We start from the raw sequence: 17,598 nt of genomic DNA, 5'->3' as shown, positions 1-17,598 counted from the left end.
TAGATGATGACAACAAGGCTACAACAGTGTAAGCCACAGGTGTCAAACTCAAGGCCCGGGGGCCAGATACGGCCCGCCACATCATTTTATGTGGCCCGTGAAGACAAATTGTGCATCAAATTCGTGTGTCATTACGAGAATTGCAAATTGTCTTGACTTTTAATAATCTCTTTTTTTTTTTTTTTTTTCAATATTTGACCAGTTTTTACTCGTCTGATTTGAAAACGAGTTATTTGTCAGTTTGTTTTGTTGCTTTTACTGTATATAATATGAGGTGCTCATACATTTCATATGTCATAATGGCCCTCCGAAAGAAGCTATGACTACAATGCGGCCCACAAAAAAAATGAGTTTGACACCCCTGGTGTAAGCAATCCATGGGCATGGGAGATGACAGTTCCAACTAATACCATTTAAAATGTGTGACCTTTGATACTATTATATAACACAAGGTTATGCACAAAACTCATTTTTTTACGGCACAGGTTGTCATTGTGAGCATGGTAAAGTCCTTTTACAGCAGTTACTAGTGAGGCAGAATTGTGCACCTCTGTGTGCTGCGAGAACTCGATGTTACTGCGTCAAATATTATAATGCTACGAGTATCGTGAGTAGCATGCAGCATGACATGATGCTGTAACATTCTTTGTAACAGAGTACGAAATACTATAATATTATAATCAAGAGGACTTTTCACGTATTTGCACTTTTTTTCCCCTCTTATTTCTGGTTTATTTCTACTCTGTCTTCACCCAGCATCATTCAACAGCAAGCAGGAGCTTGTCAAAACGTAAAACCGCCACAGTCAAAAGCATTAAAGTCAGCGTCTGCCATTTCAAAGTCAAAGCTGTTGAAATGAGGGGAGGTGATGGCGGGGCTGTCTGTGTGGTACACCCCCGCCGGTCCCCCGATATCTGAGAAGTCTGAGTTGATGGACAGGTCGGCTCCTTTGGCGTCCAAGCTGGAGGGTGAGCAGGCGCCTAAATAGCCCATAGCAGAGGAAGCGGCTGCCCCTCCCATCAGCAGGTACACGGCCCTCATGGCCTGGGCGTTGTTGATGGTGCCATGACGCAGGCAGCTCACCGAGTGGGCCCCTCCTTTGTAATACTTTGTACGTGGAGAGCTTCTGCCTGTTTCCAAAAGCGGGAAACTCTAACGTCCTTGTGAAGTGAAAATAAATACAATTCAACATCATAGAGAGGAGTGGTCAAGCTGACCTTTATCTTTTGGGGAGCCGCTCAGAGGCCCTGGGGAAAGAGCCTCTCCATTGCTGACTGGCGGAGGCGGTGGATCTTTCTCCTGGATCTGCTCCGGGACAAAGTCTTTTAGAGCTATGCAGAGAGGCGGCACCTGATGTCGCTTGCAAAGACCGAGAGGTGACGAGACACTCTGCGGGAAAAGAAACAAAGGGTTGGTACGACAGTCTAGTTCTGTATCGTTATATGAAAGTGTTTCTTGACCTGCTCAATGTATAAAGTGCTTTGGCATAAATAGATTGTGCACTGGAACAATTTAAATAAAATAACATGGTAAAATAGTATTGGGACTCTTACTGTAAAAATTTGACTCACCTGTTTCACCTTTTTCAGCACATTTAACCATTGACTGCAAAACAAAACGAGTTAGTTATCTTCTTACATCTCAAGTCATGGTGATGTCAAAATTGGGAGTGAGTAGAATGAGAGTATATGCGTGATGATAGGATAATATCACCATCTACGTTCTCTTTGTAAACATTTGTTTGCCTTACAAGGTAAAAACTGCAGTTCTTTAAAGATGTCAATTACTTAGAAGTTTCATTATTAAAGTAGCAGTGAGAGGTTGGCCATCAGACCTGCAGTCAGCAGGAGTGTCGGTCAAAAGCAGCAGGTATTTATTTTGGGTCAAAATGAGAGCGAAGCAGCAATCTCGGCTCCCTCCGGCGGGCAGCTTTGGAAGGTCGAGGATCTCCTTGCCCTCCACGATGGCCTCGCAGCTGCTTTGCAGGAGGACCAACTGGTCAGGTGGTGCTGAAGCATGGTGACACACGAGGAGGCTGCCTTCAGCTGTCAGGAGCAGGAACCTCTTCTTCCATTGTTTGAAAAGAAATCCACCTTGGAGAGGTTAAAAAGTCAGATCACAGTTTCTCCACATCATGTATCTGTGATTATCATTCATGAAACAGAATCGCTTTGTTTTTAACTGCTGAGTCAGCAAATGTTTGTGCAAGACCAGATCATCGCTATTTCTGCTCTATACTATTTGTGACATGGTGATGTAAAAAAAAAATTTGATTAAATATAAAATATGTGCCTGGGCTCAGTAAATCTTGCTGGCATTGATGATGGGAACATGAGGAGCGGGCCGGATTACAGCGTGAACACACTGTCAACAGATTAGAGGTAGTCAGATGTTTGGCGGATCAACTCACCGCACCAATCAGACCATAAAAATAAGAGCGTGCTTTCATCAAAATCACACCCTAACATCTGGCTATGCACCAAACGTACAGGAAAAAACATGTGCTTAATTAAATAAAAGAAAGTGGCTGATTAAAACACACAGCGTAATCTAAATGTGTCCGTTACGGTACCAAAACAGAAATGTGACATTTAAGCACGCATTCTATTTGTAAGCACAAATGACAAATAGCGACTCATTTTCTTGATTAGAAGAATCAGAAAAATATAAGCATACAATATGCAGTGTACAGTATTTACACATGAACACAACATCATCAAGAATCTGCAAAGGTATCACTAGAATGAACCACAATGACCCAAAAATGTACAAATCAATACTTGGACTCACTGTACATCCTGAGTGTTCCTTGATGGATCCCGGAGACGCTCATGTTGACAGCAGCCGAATACGACCGACTGAATGATAGGACAGGATGGGACGGGTGAAAAGCACATGAGGCTCAATGTGAGGTTTAATGCCTTAATCCTCATTCAGATGGGACGTTGCGCCGCTTTTGCATCAGAAGAGGTCGGATCGGCACGCAAAAGAGTATCAGAGTAAAAGACGCTCTTCAATAGCAGCATAACTGTGACCTAGCGCACACATATCAAGGTCCTTAAAGTTTTACTTGGATGAGTCTGGTGTGGCAGAACCAGAGCCCAGACCTCAAGTCTTTCTGACACACTTTCTCAAATCCAACATCAGACCTCAATGGAGGTATTGGATCTCAGTAAATTTTAGCTGACCATGCGGCTGGTGAGCGTGCTTCTGTACAGTGTTGTGATGATGTAATTACAGTTCCGTTTTAGGCTAGAGAGGCTCAAAACACTAAAGCCTCTTCAGCTGGTTTCTCATCTAAAGCCACCCGCTGCTGAGGCATTGACATCACTCGTAATGATGATGAAAAGAAACACATGAAAAAGTGCTATTTTTATTCTAATGTGACTGCGCTAGTGCAGATGAGATGCAGATACATCAAGCCGCATTTCAACAACAGATCACAACAATTCATTGATCACCATTTGAGAAGAATTCAATATTCTACATCTACAAAGAAAACAAATGCATATTCAAGCCAATAAATAATATCTGAACGTGATGTGTGGTTTTAAAAAATAAATAGTAATTTCACACACATGTCATTTTTGGGGTTCTAATGAATGGTGTGACATTTTTATGTCAGAATAATCCACAAAAATAAGAAGTTTTGTACTTCAAGACTAAGACAGCTGATCTTCATATTGCTTTCGGAAACAGTCTCCGGCAGGGAAGAAGTCCCAGCATCGCTCTTGGTACATTTTCCACACATAAGACTCCTAACATAATAAAGAAAGAGTTGAGGATTAGAATATAAGGCAAAATTGATGCCGGTTGCGAAATAGGCTAAAAATAGAACAATATCATAAAAAAAAAAAAAAACTAAAGGAATAGTGCTCACCTGTCCAGTGTGCTCGGTCTCATCTTTGTTGATAAGATACATTAAGAAGAACCTGGAAAGGATTTAAATGCTTCTTCATTGCACGTATGTAAATATTCACACACAGCACAGAGTCCACACACTCACATGTAATTGGCCAGGTTGTGCTCATCCAGTGTGTGAGTCTCAAATCCATGTGGTGTTGTATCAAAGTAATCACTCCCAATGCCACATATGAAGCATTTAGTCTGTACATCAACAACAAAAAGTAGTTAAGCTACATATGGTACCAATAACTACCACAAAGGAGTCATAATAGTTCATGAACATACTTCCATGTCTTCTTTAACCTGCTCTTGTTGATCTCTGAGCTCTCCGAATGCATCAATAATCAAACCTGCAGCAAATGCGCACACAAGTATTTGTCATTATATGTACAAAATATTAAATAGATTTAAAAAAAAAACATAATAAACAATAATAAATAAATACATAAATAAATAAATAAATAAATAAATTTTTTGAGTGACACTATCGGCTACGTATTTGTTGAACGATGTGTTTATTAAGTTAAAAGGTGCAGCCGGTTTGAGTTCTTTCAAAGTGTACCTAATGTGTTGTCCGGTAAGTTAAGCAGTACTTTGTCTTACCCTGGATGATAGCCAGCAGGATGACGATGACAAAGAAGAAGAAAGTGATGTCAAAGACCACTCGGTATAACTCGTATTCGTCTCCGGCGGGATCCTCGATCTCATCTCCGATACCTCCGCCAGCGCGTACGCCCACATACATGTGGAACAGGTAGCACTGGAGGAAAAAACAAATATTTACACAACATATCTGAGGAGTACTGTTGGTCGTAGCTCCGCGAGAAACTCACGGTCATCATGTCGTCACATTTCATATCGGGTTCGTCCTCATCTTCGCTCTTGTTGTAAAATTTGCGGAAGAAGTTGAAGGCCACCACCGTGTAGAGGTACACCACCACCGCCAACAGGCCCACTGTCATCATCAGCTAGAAGAACATAAGGAGCCCAGTTAGCGACAAAATACTGCAGATGGCTTCACACACATGACTGGTAAACAGAGTGGAGAAAATATTTTTATTGTCACTCGCCTGTTTTCCATTATGTGTCACTGAGGAAAGAATGGTGCGGAGGGTCTTGACACCCATGGCGATGTCCAGCAGATGGCAAGCGAAGAAGAAGTTGTTGTAGTGGCCAAGCAGGGACATAATCAGGTACCAACACAAGTAAAGGAAGGTCTGGGAAAAAAGAGCTTTGGGTTACCCAGATGGATTTCAACGTGGAATTTTGATGCTTGGGCATCTTCAATAAAAGCAATGAAATAAAGTTATTGAGTTTGCTCAACTGAAAAAAAAATAAAGCACAGATAAAAAGTATGACCTGAAAGTAAAAACAAATAAATCGATGTGCTTACGCCGTCTGTGAACACAACACCAAACTTCCAAATCTGGTACTTGGCGTCAACGGCATTCGCCCTGAAAAGACAAATACACAATTAAAGCGCAACGTCATTATTACTTGTATCATCGGAAGTATCTTATCTCATTTGCCCACCATGCAAATGTTGAGTTGTCCGATCCCTCTTGTTTCTTTTCGTGCTGCTGACTCACATCCAATGACGCTAAGTCGACACCCAGAAGTTCAGCGATTCTTTCCCGTCCATAAATGTCTCCGTATTTATCCAAAACCTGCAGACACACATTAAAGTTCACACGTGCATTTTAACAGCAAAGCAAATCAACTCACCTTTCGTTTGACAAACTTATCCCAATAGTTGTTTGGGAAAGAGCTGTAAGAAGAGCAAGAAAAATGAGTGATTGAGCATTTAAGATATGAATATGTTTGTGTTTTCCAACATACGGAGTATTTAGAACCAATCGATCCCACTGGCCCTTGATGTCTTCATCCTCCGGCTGCTCCGTAATGTAGAGCCCGTCAAACTCCAACTTTCTTGCAAGTTCCTTTTCCCGTTTGAAGATCACCAGTGGAATCTGACATGGAAAGAAAAAAAGAAAAAACGATGTTATGGAACCATTCCGTGGGATCAAATCGAAGACAGCAGTTAAGTTGCGCCTACTTTGAGGCAGTTGTAACCAATAATGCAGATGAAGGAGATGACGGTGTGCAGAATGGCGAGGAAGGACAATGTAGGCTGCATGTAGCCGGTGCTCTCCTCTAAATAGTAATACAGTGGCACGTCTTCCTCATCCTCATCCCCGTCGCTCATTCCAGATCCGTCGCCTTCATCTCCAGAACCGTCAAATAGACCGGAGCCTTCGAAGAACCCACTTCCCTCCGCCAGACCGGATCCCTCCACGTCTTCGTCCTCCGGCGGGCTTTCAGACACCTGCACCAGGCAGACAATGTTATTATATTTACAGCTTTTTAAGAAAAAAAAAAATCATCTGAATCGTCAATAAGCTCACCTTGTAGAAGAGCAGAATGAAGTTCAATGCAAAAGCGAGGAAGAGAGCCAGAAATCGCAGGTTGTAGAAGTTTCTGGAAAGGTAGTTCTATGAAGGAGAGAGAAAAGTTGAATTAGCCATCCAACCATTTTCCACACCAAAACAGAACAATACATCAATCAATATGATGAAATAATGAAGACGCGCCTATCAATGATAAAAAATTAAAAAATCACCATGAATTTATTCCTCTGTGTTTCCAGCTCGGTCCAGATTTGGAATCCCCCTCCTTTCTTGGGCTTCTTCTCTTTTTTCACAGCAGATTTCTTGGGTTTGTCATCTACTTTGCCACGACTCTCAGGTTCTTTCTCTGCTTTCTCTCCATTTTCAACACTAAAAACAGAACTGTGATTATTTCCATCATCCATTTTTTTTAAATTTCCATCATCCATTTCTTTAAATTTGTTAGCATTTCCTTGTTGTGTAGTGTGATACAAACACAAATGGGATATAAAATGGGGTCCAATTTAATTAGAGTGATTAATTTTCATGGAGGTGTGGAGACAATGAAATGTAACACTATACTCGGCCTTCTCTGGTTCTGGGGGGGCTTCCTCAACAGGCGCCGGTTCTGGAGGCTTCTGGCTGCCATCGGCTTCTTCTGGCTGCTGTGATAGAAGACAAGACTAGTCACAAATCTTTCCAGAGCATTCATTGATAAAAGCACCAACTAACCATTTTCCTCTTTGTTATGGGCGTTCCTTCAGGGGTTGGCGGCTCAACCGGGGCCTCGACCCCCATGTCACCAAGACCGCCAGGGGCATCGATACCAGGAATCCTTCCTCCTTCCTTCTCCTGGGTATCCTCCTCTTCCTCTTCCCCACTACCGGTTTCTCCAGTGTCGGTAACCCCGCCCGTGTCTTGCTCCTCCCCTACTCCGGGTTCCCCCGGTCCATCGCCGTGCACGTCATCTTGCGTCGGATCCGGCATGCTGGCCAAAATCTCTGTCACCGTGATATTTTTAGCTCCCTCCACTAAACCGCCTCCGAACAGGGCGTGCCAGATGATCATAAAGAAACCTTTGCACACGCTGTAGATGAAGAGCAGGATGCTCATGAGTATGGTCCAGAAGAAGGTGGATAGGCCCACCACAATTTCTTTCAAGGTCATCTTCCTCACTCGGCGATATTGCCGGCGGAGATTACGGAAGGTGAAAATGCTGAAGAAGCTCAACACGCTGTTGATGAAGTCCACAAAGGCCGAGCTGGACTCCGGCGGTGCCTCCTCGCCATTAGCCTCCTCTTCTCCCGCTCCGACAGCTGCTCCTGTGCCTCCCTCCCCTGCTTGTTCCTCTCCCTCCTCCTCCTCCTCACCTTTCTCCTCTTCTTCCTGCTCAGAAATCTGCGAGGCGATATTCATCTCAAAGATGGTGTCCTCGCAGAAGTTTACAAACATCTCCATCTTCTCTGACTCTCCGCCCTCGTTGACGACGTCAAAGATGAACTGCCGCTTGGACTCTCGGACCTGAGGCATCTCCCACTGTCTGCGGTTGACCTCGCTGATCTCAAAGTAGATGCGCTCAATCTTGCGACTGGCCCCCATGATCTCGATCCGGCCCAGGAAGGGGCGGAAGTAATTCAACACGCTCTCGGCTTGTTCCAGGAAGTTCTGCAACCGGGTGTCATGGGGAACGTGCTCAGACAGGTTGGTGAGGAGCACGGCGATGTTGAACCCGATGTCCTTGGCGGGCTCCTGGAAGCGACTGGCATATTCCTCGTAGTTGATCATATCGTTTTCATCCGCCTCCGAGCAAGACAGAAGGAACTGGATCTCGGAAGGTGTGTACTGCTTCTGACTGTCCATGGCCTTCTGGAAGTCCTTCTTGGAGATAAGACCCCGAGGGTCTGTGATGTAATCTTGGAAGGCGTCGGAAGCCACGATGTCTTTCAGTTTGAGGAACATGTCAAAGAACTTCAAGATCATCTCCACGTTGCTGGATGACTCCACAAGCATGTCCACCATCTGACGGGCAATGGTGCCATTCACCACGTTCCCTGAGTGACCCAATAAAACAAAGATCTGACAAATGCATGACTAACCTGAAAAAAAAAAAGTACTATTTACCCTCCAAGAGCGAAAGCAACATGACCACCATGTCTTTCTGCAGGTCCAGAAGCTCCTTTAGCAGACCAATCTGGCTCGAATCCTGCAATCATACAAAAACAGGCTACATCTTTTTCGAACACATTAGTGAGAATTACGGAAGGAGATGCAGCCACTGGGAAGGGAGAAGCAAAAACAAAAGGTAAAAATCCTCCACAGTTATTATGAAGAATTATCTGACGATAAAAGTGCCCCATTGCTGAAGGAGTACAAATATTTGCCGCACTCAAGTGGAGTTAAGGTCAAAGAAGACGCCACAACATCACAGCACAAATAAAAAGCATTGTCCAGCAGGTTAATACAGACGCGTCCAATGACGACATAAATGCTTGTTAAATTGTGAACACACAGCGAGCGAATATTTCATTAAAAGGTGTCTTCCAACAGCAGAATAATAAAATGTATTAAAAACGTAGACTGGAAGAGTGGTGGTTAAAAGTCAGTCATTTTCTCGGGGAGGTTTGAAGTCGCCTGCTTTGTTGTCCTAAATTGTTATACGAATCACAGAAAATGCAACAAGCAATTATTTGTTTACAATCATGACAAACCTCAGTGTATGTTACGTATTCTCTGTTGTGTTCCTAAGAAAACATACGTTGGTGAATGCCACATTTGTCTAGAAAAGTGCGTCAGTGGGACTGATTTAGTCTTGTGTGGTGGTTCTTGAAAACCTTTCAGGAATGTCCGTCAACCACCACTCAAGACTTTTTGATCTGCAGTGCAACATGCGTTCTGCAGGTGATCCATTTATAATTGGAGGGAAAAGCGATAGTTCTAATGAATGGTGCTTAATTGTATTAAAATTTTAAAATTCCACAAAGATCCCTTTTTACAAAGCAGGTGTATTAAAAAAAAGAAAGAGTCAGAGAGGTGAAACTGATGCGGCAAAATAAAACACATTATGATATAAAAAGTGAATACATACTTTACGTAGAAGACGATCTAAACAACCATTAAAAAGATTCAGTTTTTAAGCAAGTAAAACATTCTAGTGCATGGAAAAAAAAAAGTTAAAAAGAAAAACAGAAAGAAAAAAAAAATAATATATATATATATATATATATATATATAAATATAAAATATATATAGTATATATTTTGAATTATAGTTGGAACAACAATCGCCACAATGTACAGTTTAATTCCTAACATCATTGCTGCTACTTAAATTATTGGTTGAATTTAAAGGTTAGAAAGTACGTATGTTGAAAATTTTCAGCACATTAAATAATGGACTGCAAAACAGAGGAGTGCAGAGTCATCTTGTTCTTGAAGTCATGTAAAAAAATTCAGAATGAGAGTTAAGAAACTATTGGTGGATGATGCAATCTAAGTAAAAATGAAAAAAAGTGCATCTCTTTTGAAAATTTGATTATTTCTAAAAATAAGTGCAAATTTTCATGAAGCCCTTATTTGCAGTTGCAAAAAAAGAAATGCTTGATGGAAAATGCTTTTTTAGGTTTTAATCTTAAAATATGTAAATACGCTCGATTAAAATAAGCTAAAGTCCTGTTTGTTTAATTAATAACATCAACAATGGCTGCAATGGTTGTATTCAAGTGACCCTTTGACAGCCATGAGAGTGTGACAGTGAGCTGCATGCACAACAAGATGCTGACACTTAAACAGTTAAATGCAATACGTACAGCCATCATTGATTTTATTATTTATTCTTGAGCAAGTACTAACTACTCATTTTAATCTACGTTTAGTCATACAGACATCTGCCGAGCTTGGGTTTGTCGTACTTGGAAAGCTCTAGCCTAGCAAACAACCACTAGCAGCACACAGAACACGTGACACACCATCCTGCCATATGATCGAGGTACTTATGGGCACAATATTAAGTACACTTGACAAAAATAATGAGATATTATCCAAGAGCTAGATAAGAAATACTGGATTTGCAAAAAGGAGAACATTTTGGAAGCATGAGAAACATTGCATCATAAACATTACAGGCAGAATTTCAAGATGCATCTTGGGTACTCATACTGGCATCGGTCAGAAAAAAGGTGAGCAACCTTCATTCCTACTAAGAGCAAGTATGTCATAAAGGCAAAAATGTGACAAGAGCATACCTGAGCCAATTTCATCATCATGTGAGCAAAGACGTGGAGGAAGCCCACGATGGCGTCCCACAGCCTGCTGTGGGCCAGGGACTGCTGGTTACCTGTGCACGGGCCCTGATGAGAGAAAGCTTCACTTTAAACAAAGGAGGCGAGAATAAAAAAAGGTTGCGAATGAGTTTTTTTTTTTTTTTTTTTGGTTTAACCTGAATATATTCAGTTAGACTGTTAAAAATCTGTTTGGCGACTGTCATTGCTTTGGAGAAATTCTTCTTTCCTGGCTCATCAATGATATCCTTGCCAGAGTAGTACCAATAGAAGTCACTAATTGATTCCTTCACAGAGATAAAAAAAAAAAGACATAATAATGACATCTCATGAAATATCTTGATTTAAAAATAAAAAAACATATTTTATATTTTGAAACCTGGAGTCTGAGCAGGTAATCGACTGTACAGATGATGATGTTAATAGTTGTTGTGCTTCCTATTTGTGTCCTTAAGTAGTTCTGAAAGTCTGCAAACAGGATGCGGGTTCTTTTAATAACACCTCACAATGCTGTAATAATAACAAAGGAATATTTCCCACGCTCACCGTTATTGTGACCTTCGCACAGCAGCTGCAAGAAGCGGAAGAGGTCACAGGTGAACTCGTCATCTGCCATGACCTTCTCATCTAAATCAGAGAAAGGATATTTTGAAGTTGAGCTTTGCCTGGAATGTACGGCAAGTTAAGAATGTGGTTTGAACCAAGAAAGTGATTGACAATGTGCTACTCGTGATGAAACGAGTTCTCACTTGGTAGGAAATTGTCATTGAATTGTCATTGAATTGTAAGAAATGTTGCCATCATTTAGAAACTGTATCGCAATATCGGATCATTTGTACACCAGCTTTAAAATCCCGCTTTGGTTCTGCACAAAATCCTACGAAGCTGTCATGAGAACCCGTACCAGGATGTAGTTAGGTGTCACCCGCAGAACAAATGCTACACAAACTCAACCAGATGTTAGCATGAACACAGAAGGGTGCAAGCTGTAAACATGAGTGACATCCATTCAATCATCTCTAATGCAGTGTGAGGGAGAAGGGGGGAGGGGTCGATGGAGAAACGATGATTTACCCCGATCTGCGCTCAACTCTGAGGACCATGAAAGGACGGACAGGGGAGAGGCGGCAGTGATGGTGGGGATAGGGAGAGAGGATCAATGTGGAGATGAGGAGGAGGGAGATCAACAACAATCCCACGACATTTTGAAATCAAATCCCATGATTTGATGAGAAGTCAACTGCAGGTGAGGACTAGCAGAAAAACTATGACAAAACAACCCCAAAAATATTGAATTCATTAACACTTATTCAAGTATTAATGATATTTTCTTTTAGGTTAGGTAACAAATCATTCAATTAACAAAGATTCGGTAAATTGAATGCCACATGATGTCCATGTGTGTTGTTTTTTTAATATGTTTTGATGGTGTTGCACAAATATTGCAATGCCCTTATATGAAAAAAAATAATCATGTGCACGGCATTGATGTAAGATGATTACGGGCTTAACCTGCGGTGTAAACCTGTGCATCATTTGAATGGGGCTTCGACTGAGATGCTTGCTGGATATTTTTCCTTTTTTTTTTTTTATGCGACTAAGCATGTTATGTAAGTCAGAATTCAGCCTCATTGGGAAATTCAATGAGTAAAATGAATATCTAACTAGCAGTGTTTGTTTGTTAGCCATTCTAATCATGCTTTGTTTTTCTTTAATTTTTTTCATGGATTTGAAGTTTTGCAGATAAATTTCAAATTAAATTTGCCATCCAAAGATGATCAAATGGGCGTACCATTAGGGAGAGAAACACTTTTCCTTTGTGCAAAAAAAAAAAAACTGGCACTTACAACCAAAAAGTGAATATTAGCTTTATAAAGGCAGATTTTCCTTCTTTTTTTTTTTTTTTTTTTTTTTTTTTTTTTAAAACACGCTGTATCAGATGTCATTAGAAAGTCCAGTTGTTCTTCATGACTCATGCCATGGGCATGTACTACATTTGTTTCCATCCCTCCACACAACACTACGGTGCATAATTCTGCTGTCAATTTTTTAAACAGTATATTCTTCATGGAGATTTGCCTCCTTGACAAAAATGCAATTAGGAGGAGAAGGAGACTTACTGCTGCCCTCCTCTGAGACCATGCCCAGGCCCTCAGCTTTGTTCTGCCTCTCAAAAGCATTCAGATCCAGGACACTGTGGACAATATGAGCAAAGTATGCCTACAATCTGCACACTGATGAAAAATGATTTGCATTCAAACCTGCATGTTTGCATCAAGGCTTGGACACTCAAAAAGAAGCCAACGTCTTTTTTATCCCTCAGGTACTCCAGCATTTTCTAGGGAACGAGCAACAAAAAGTGCAGATTTGAATGAATTCAATGAGGTGATGTTGAATGTAACAAAGAGCTTACCCGTTGAACCTCACTATTTCCACCATTAAGAATGGAGATACCCAATTTGAGGGTTGTAGACACCATCGGGCCTGTCTCGCCTATACGAGCAAATCATGAGGTAAGCATTGTGAATCAACAAGGGACAGGCAGAGGAGGTCCACCTTTGCAGGCGCTGATCATCTGCAGGACCATCTCTGCGGCTCCACGATTGTGAAGCCTGGACTGCTGGTAAAGCAGTCTTTGTTTCTCCATTTCTTTCTCCTGTGGCCGACAACATGATGAATATGTGCCACTTGGAAGAATTGCACATTTGGAATGTAAATGGATAGAAATAGTTTATTGTTCAGAGCGGGGCCTTCAAATTTCCATATAATCAATCACGGAGTTCAAATTCATTCTATCCATTTAGATTCTTGCAACAACTCACATTCTTTCATTCAAGCCCCTATGCGATCTAAATTTAAGTGAAAAGAAATTAGAATGGCTGATCAAGATATTGGTCTGATTCTTTCACACACATCCTCTCAACTCACTTGATTAGTGGTGGAGTCACAACACTACTTGTTCACGTTTGCTGGCTGGAGCAAGCGTTAGACTACAGGCAGCAATGGCAGCCACAAAGCTTGCAGCTTTTTTATCCCAACAGCGTCGACAAGAGCTGCAATCCCTCTGTGTCGGAGATATTTCCTTGGCTTTTAGTGATGTGCCTTTATTTGGAATAATCAGGTAAGCTCGAATTATTTTTTTTGGGTTGGTGGAGGAATAGAATTTTAAAAAAAATGGTTTGGTCCACTTGCATTCTGAAAAATGTCATTGAAATACCAAAAATGGCCATTGAATGAATATCTCTGAATCAGAAGAGACATTCCTCTCTTCAGCCACATCACAAATCAAGGTGGAGCATCCTAAAGCTCCCCCGCATGGCACGGCAACCAACCCAACCTCCCGCCACCCACGTATGCCTAACCGCGCTTTACCCGCTATGTGTCACGCTGTACTCGCTTTTCGCCTCCGTCCATCCGTCGCGTACCTGACGACGATCTCGCCCGTCTTGGCTATGTGCATGAATGTTTTAGCTCTTCAAACACTTCTGCACTGTAGTCTGTCAGTAGGCTATGTAAGTGGGGAAGGGGGGGAGACACTGATCAGCAGCATTCGGTTAGCAAAGATGGAGGTTAGGAAGGTGGAGGTCATTACATGAAGTCATGGGGAAAAGAAAAGAGCGACAGAGAGAAGAATGAGCCAGCAAAAAACTTTGCTTCCTAGTGCTGATTTGACATTGTGTCATTTAGATGAGATCATTTTCATAAGTATCGTTAGATTGGTGTTAAATTGACATTCAATTGGATTATATCTAATTAGAGCCAAGCCAGATTGAATAGCTCATAAAAAATGTTCTTGCTTTGCTGAGTTATTCTAAGAAAACTAAATTGAGGTGCAAACATCTGGCTTGGTGGATTTGTCATCATTTCCTACAAAAGCAGATCAAAATGAATGAAGTACAACAAACAAACGAGGGAGGGAGAGAGAGAGAGAGAGAGCAGAGGGTGGTGAAATGACGTCGTGAAGATGAGAGCACTCGATGCGTCGAGAGCTACCGCTCGGTTGTGTTCCTGGTCCCCAGCCCCTCGCCGCCCATTACCAGTTCTGACTGTCGCACCTCAAAGGACATCTCATCCTCAGCCTCTTCCACCATTTCCTCTCCTCCTTCTTCTTCCTCACCAATATGGCAACTCTACAAGAAGAGGGAGGAAAAAAAAGTCAATTGGATTCAACACTATTTAAATCACCTTCTCTATAAGGACTTACTTTTGCCATAATATCTGCATATGCCATATAAAGATGATCTGTGTCTAATTTACTGAAAGAAGAGAAGACGCCAGAAGAAAATAAGTGTAGGCATGTTTTGATATGTTTGAACCACATTCCACTGCTGAAACCTCTTTTCGGTGAGAGCCGTGCGACTGAAATGCAGAATAAGTTGGTGGAGGGGATCCGGCTTGGTTTCTTTCTCCTCTTCTTCATCTCCTTCTTCTTGCTCCATTGCTTTCTGAAAAACACAGAGAGATGACAGCTGAGTAAACGGACAAAAAAAAAATTCCCGTCAAAATGAGCTGGCACTCACAGACAAGTCATCTATCATTCTGTCTTCAAATGCGTAACCCTCGGTGTGAAGCCAGTTGCGCTTGTAACCCTCAAGGAACATGTTGGAAGCTCTGTGCCTGCGATGACAAAACACGTGAGGTGTGGCGATTGAATCACATTAGATTGCACAGAGGTAGCAAAACTTGAAGACCTCGGGATGTTGTATAACGGCGTCATCCTGAAGCAAGCTACAACAGCCCGGCGTCTCTGCTTGGACAACAATTTATGCCACACCATCTTCTTGGATTTAAACGGGTGCTCCGTCTATAGAAGAAACAAACGTGGACATGAAGCAAATCAGATGTTCTCACGGAAATTAGTGCCAGGAAGAAATTGCTCACCACTTCGAGGTGGTAGAGGACAGCGGAGACCTCCTGTACCCTCTTGACCACTTTCTCTGCCGCATCAGCATCCTCTGCTTTTCCTGCCATTTCCTTATAAAGCGCCATCTGCCAGCGCATGGATGGATTGTCCACCTACGCGCAACGACATCACTATTTAGAAAACCTCCTTGAGTGTTGAACTTTAAAACATGCGTGGGATGAGACCTTCCCCTGCAGGTGGAGATTATTCTGCAGGAACTCTCGAACTTCTTCATCAGTATCTCTCTGTGCAATAAAAAAAAAAAACACAATTTCTTTTTTTTTTATTCAAAGCTGGTTGTGTGATCATATCTCATTGTAGTACCAAAGAATATCGAATCTTGGCCAAGCTGATGAGCTCCTGGTCGGCAGGAGAGCACATGTTGAGACCGATGGGGAGCATCTTCTTTAAAGCGGCCACAATGAGCGAAGTCTGCACCGAGTAGCGGTCCCCACGTTTTTTCTTCTTGGTACGCTCGGCATCCGAGCCTCCGCCCTGACACAAAGCACAAGCAAGTATTCACAGCATCTCATAACGTGCCACAACCAAAACTTTAGAGTTGACCAAATAACCGAGCGATAATCACGCTCCTGCTGAATAGCGTTCAAAGATCAGCATCTTCTTTATTTTGAACCCTGGAAATAGTTATGAAGGTGTAAATGTGTAGAAAAAAAATTCTCTGAGCTGGTAAGTAGAGGGTGTGGTGGATGGTGCATGGGGGGCAACGTGAGGGCCTCGCTGGTGTGCGCGTTAAAGGAGTTTTATACAAATGGGTTGAGAAAGCGTGCAGTGAAAACCATTCTTCAAATCTTGAGCAAGATGATTCGTATGGAAGAAAGTGAAGCTATTAAACATTAGCCGCTTCAGATAAAAACACAATGAAATTAATGAATTAGTTGCAGACTGTTGATAGGACAGAGCTGGTCCCCGTGCTTGCCTCCTGCACTCCTTTCCTGTTGTCATGTTCAGGCCTTTAGATGAATGCTCTTCATTCATGAGAGGGGGAGAAAATATGATTTTATTGGGTTATGTATTGGACGTTAACTAGCATGAACAGCAATTTTATTGCTTTATTTTAGTCATGCTGGAGCTAAATAACAATGAGTAAATAAATATTTGCGAATGTGTAAAGAAACATTTTGGAATTTGAATTCTAAAGCCTTAGTGGTTCCCAATTATAATTGAGTTTAAAACTACGGTGCATCTACCATCATCTTTGTTTCAAACGATATTAAGAAATTGTTTTATGAGAAGACTTTCTCATACTTTCCGTTACTTTTGTACCTGATGAAGGAACAGTGCACTTTTGGAAACAATACAATTCTTGACAGTGTCAATCAAACCAAAACTAAACTATCCTCGTAAAGGCAGAATTTTTGACAGGGCTCGACATATTTATATGAATGATTAAGTTCTGTGCCAGTGTCATATGTTATGGGAACAGGCTGCAAAGCGTTCCGGGTAAAAAATTTAGACAATAAGTGTGAATTAATGTATTGGTTAAAATCATTTGGAGCACATTCTAACATGGCAACCCCAAAGCTTTAGCTACTGATAGGTCATGTTAAGCCTCAGATGTGTTAGTGGGTTTTACATACTTGAGCATTTTGAAGGAAAATAAACCATGAGGCTCCATGGCTTTTCCAGGTAGGAGAGAAGAAAGAGCACAGAGAAGTAAGAAGGGCCGTCAAGGACAGAATTCAAGATTAGTTCACACACACAATTGAAATGCTGTTCAGTTCCAAACCCAATTCATTTTTTGTATGTCCTTGACAACCCCTCCAAGACAAGTCTACTATCATCTTCTAGTGGTAGAAAGCAGCAGTACACAAGCTACAGGTCAACCCGCCAGCTAGGAAAGGAAACGAGACATTCTACAAGATTCCAAGTTGGACTATGATTAACAGAGAGCAAACTGACAGCATGATGGCACTGTGCTCTCACTGCCAGCGTGGGCTTAGTGCAAAGTTCAGTGCCATGAGCCCAAGTCTACAGCTGAGTACTTTCATCAAGCGCCCCCGGACTCCCCCCCCTCGCACACTGGCAGGACTGGGCAAGGCTCTGCCCTGATGTCCGGTGTGATCCTTCGTGTCTTACGAGCTGAGAAAACGGAATGGATAGTGTGT

General features: G+C 41.9%; 2 protein-coding genes across 12 annotated transcripts in view; both read right to left on the bottom strand.

Moving 5' to 3' along the window:
• Positions 1–718: 718 nt before the first annotated feature.
• On the bottom strand, positions 719–3,232 carry LOC119133386. Of its 2 annotated transcripts, none has more exons than XM_037269133.1 (5): positions 2,791–3,232; positions 1,835–2,093; positions 1,572–1,605; positions 1,218–1,389; positions 719–1,130 (listed from the first exon to the last, which is right to left on the bottom strand). In XM_037269133.1, the coding sequence occupies exons 1-5, from the start codon at positions 2,831–2,833 to the stop codon at positions 784–786; spliced, it is 855 nt and encodes a 284-aa protein (XP_037125028.1). In that variant the 5' UTR covers positions 2,834–3,232; the 3' UTR covers positions 719–783. The 2 variants fall into 2 exon arrangements, with proteins under 2 accessions (XP_037125028.1, XP_037125029.1); XM_037269134.1 differs by having other exon boundaries at positions 1,218–1,305; positions 1,581–1,605.
• Positions 3,233–3,353: 121 nt separating this feature from the next.
• LOC119133384 (ryanodine receptor 1-like) overlaps positions 3,354–17,598 on the bottom strand; it is a 33,380-nt gene continuing 19,135 nt past the window's right edge. For 2 of the 10 annotated variants that reach the window (XM_037269120.1, XM_037269121.1), the window contains 35 exons: positions 15,797–15,967; positions 15,658–15,717; positions 15,451–15,585; positions 15,261–15,373; positions 15,090–15,186; positions 14,905–15,014; positions 14,774–14,825; positions 14,607–14,699; positions 13,126–13,225; positions 12,983–13,062; positions 12,831–12,907; positions 12,690–12,763; positions 11,644–11,661; positions 11,116–11,196; positions 10,949–11,037; positions 10,728–10,856; positions 10,534–10,638; positions 9,002–9,034; positions 8,415–8,496; positions 7,026–8,344; positions 6,876–6,958; positions 6,527–6,683; positions 6,312–6,398; positions 5,963–6,232; positions 5,746–5,876; positions 5,632–5,674; positions 5,440–5,573; positions 5,300–5,360; positions 4,977–5,123; positions 4,740–4,874; positions 4,510–4,666; positions 4,192–4,256; positions 4,007–4,107; positions 3,881–3,932; positions 3,354–3,758 (listed from right to left, as the gene is read on the bottom strand). In XM_037269120.1, the coding sequence (XP_037125015.1) occupies positions 3,663–3,758; positions 3,881–3,932; positions 4,007–4,107; positions 4,192–4,256; positions 4,510–4,666; positions 4,740–4,874; positions 4,977–5,123; positions 5,300–5,360; positions 5,440–5,573; positions 5,632–5,674; positions 5,746–5,876; positions 5,963–6,232; positions 6,312–6,398; positions 6,527–6,683; positions 6,876–6,958; positions 7,026–8,344; positions 8,415–8,496; positions 9,002–9,034; positions 10,534–10,638; positions 10,728–10,856; positions 10,949–11,037; positions 11,116–11,196; positions 11,644–11,661; positions 12,690–12,763; positions 12,831–12,907; positions 12,983–13,062; positions 13,126–13,225; positions 14,607–14,699; positions 14,774–14,825; positions 14,905–15,014; positions 15,090–15,186; positions 15,261–15,373; positions 15,451–15,585; positions 15,658–15,717; positions 15,797–15,967 (4,737 nt within the window). In that variant the 3' untranslated portion in view covers positions 3,354–3,662. The remainder of the gene's footprint in view (positions 3,759–3,880; positions 3,933–4,006; positions 4,108–4,191; positions 4,257–4,509; positions 4,667–4,739; positions 4,875–4,976; positions 5,124–5,299; positions 5,361–5,439; positions 5,574–5,631; positions 5,675–5,745; positions 5,877–5,962; positions 6,233–6,311; positions 6,399–6,526; positions 6,684–6,875; positions 6,959–7,025; positions 8,345–8,414; positions 8,497–9,001; positions 9,035–10,533; positions 10,639–10,727; positions 10,857–10,948; positions 11,038–11,115; positions 11,197–11,643; positions 11,662–12,689; positions 12,764–12,830; positions 12,908–12,982; positions 13,063–13,125; positions 13,226–14,606; positions 14,700–14,773; positions 14,826–14,904; positions 15,015–15,089; positions 15,187–15,260; positions 15,374–15,450; positions 15,586–15,657; positions 15,718–15,796; positions 15,968–17,598) is intronic. The other 8 variants (XM_037269126.1, XM_037269124.1, XM_037269125.1 and 5 more) reach the window with 5 other exon arrangements.

The sequence above is a fragment of the Syngnathus acus genome, chromosome 14, assembly GCF_901709675.1.
Source record: "Syngnathus acus chromosome 14, fSynAcu1.2, whole genome shotgun sequence".
Taxonomy (NCBI): domain Eukaryota; kingdom Metazoa; phylum Chordata; class Actinopteri; order Syngnathiformes; family Syngnathidae; genus Syngnathus; species Syngnathus acus.
The sequence above is the reverse complement of the archived record's forward strand: the minus strand, read 5'-3'. Positions and strand labels throughout refer to the sequence as shown.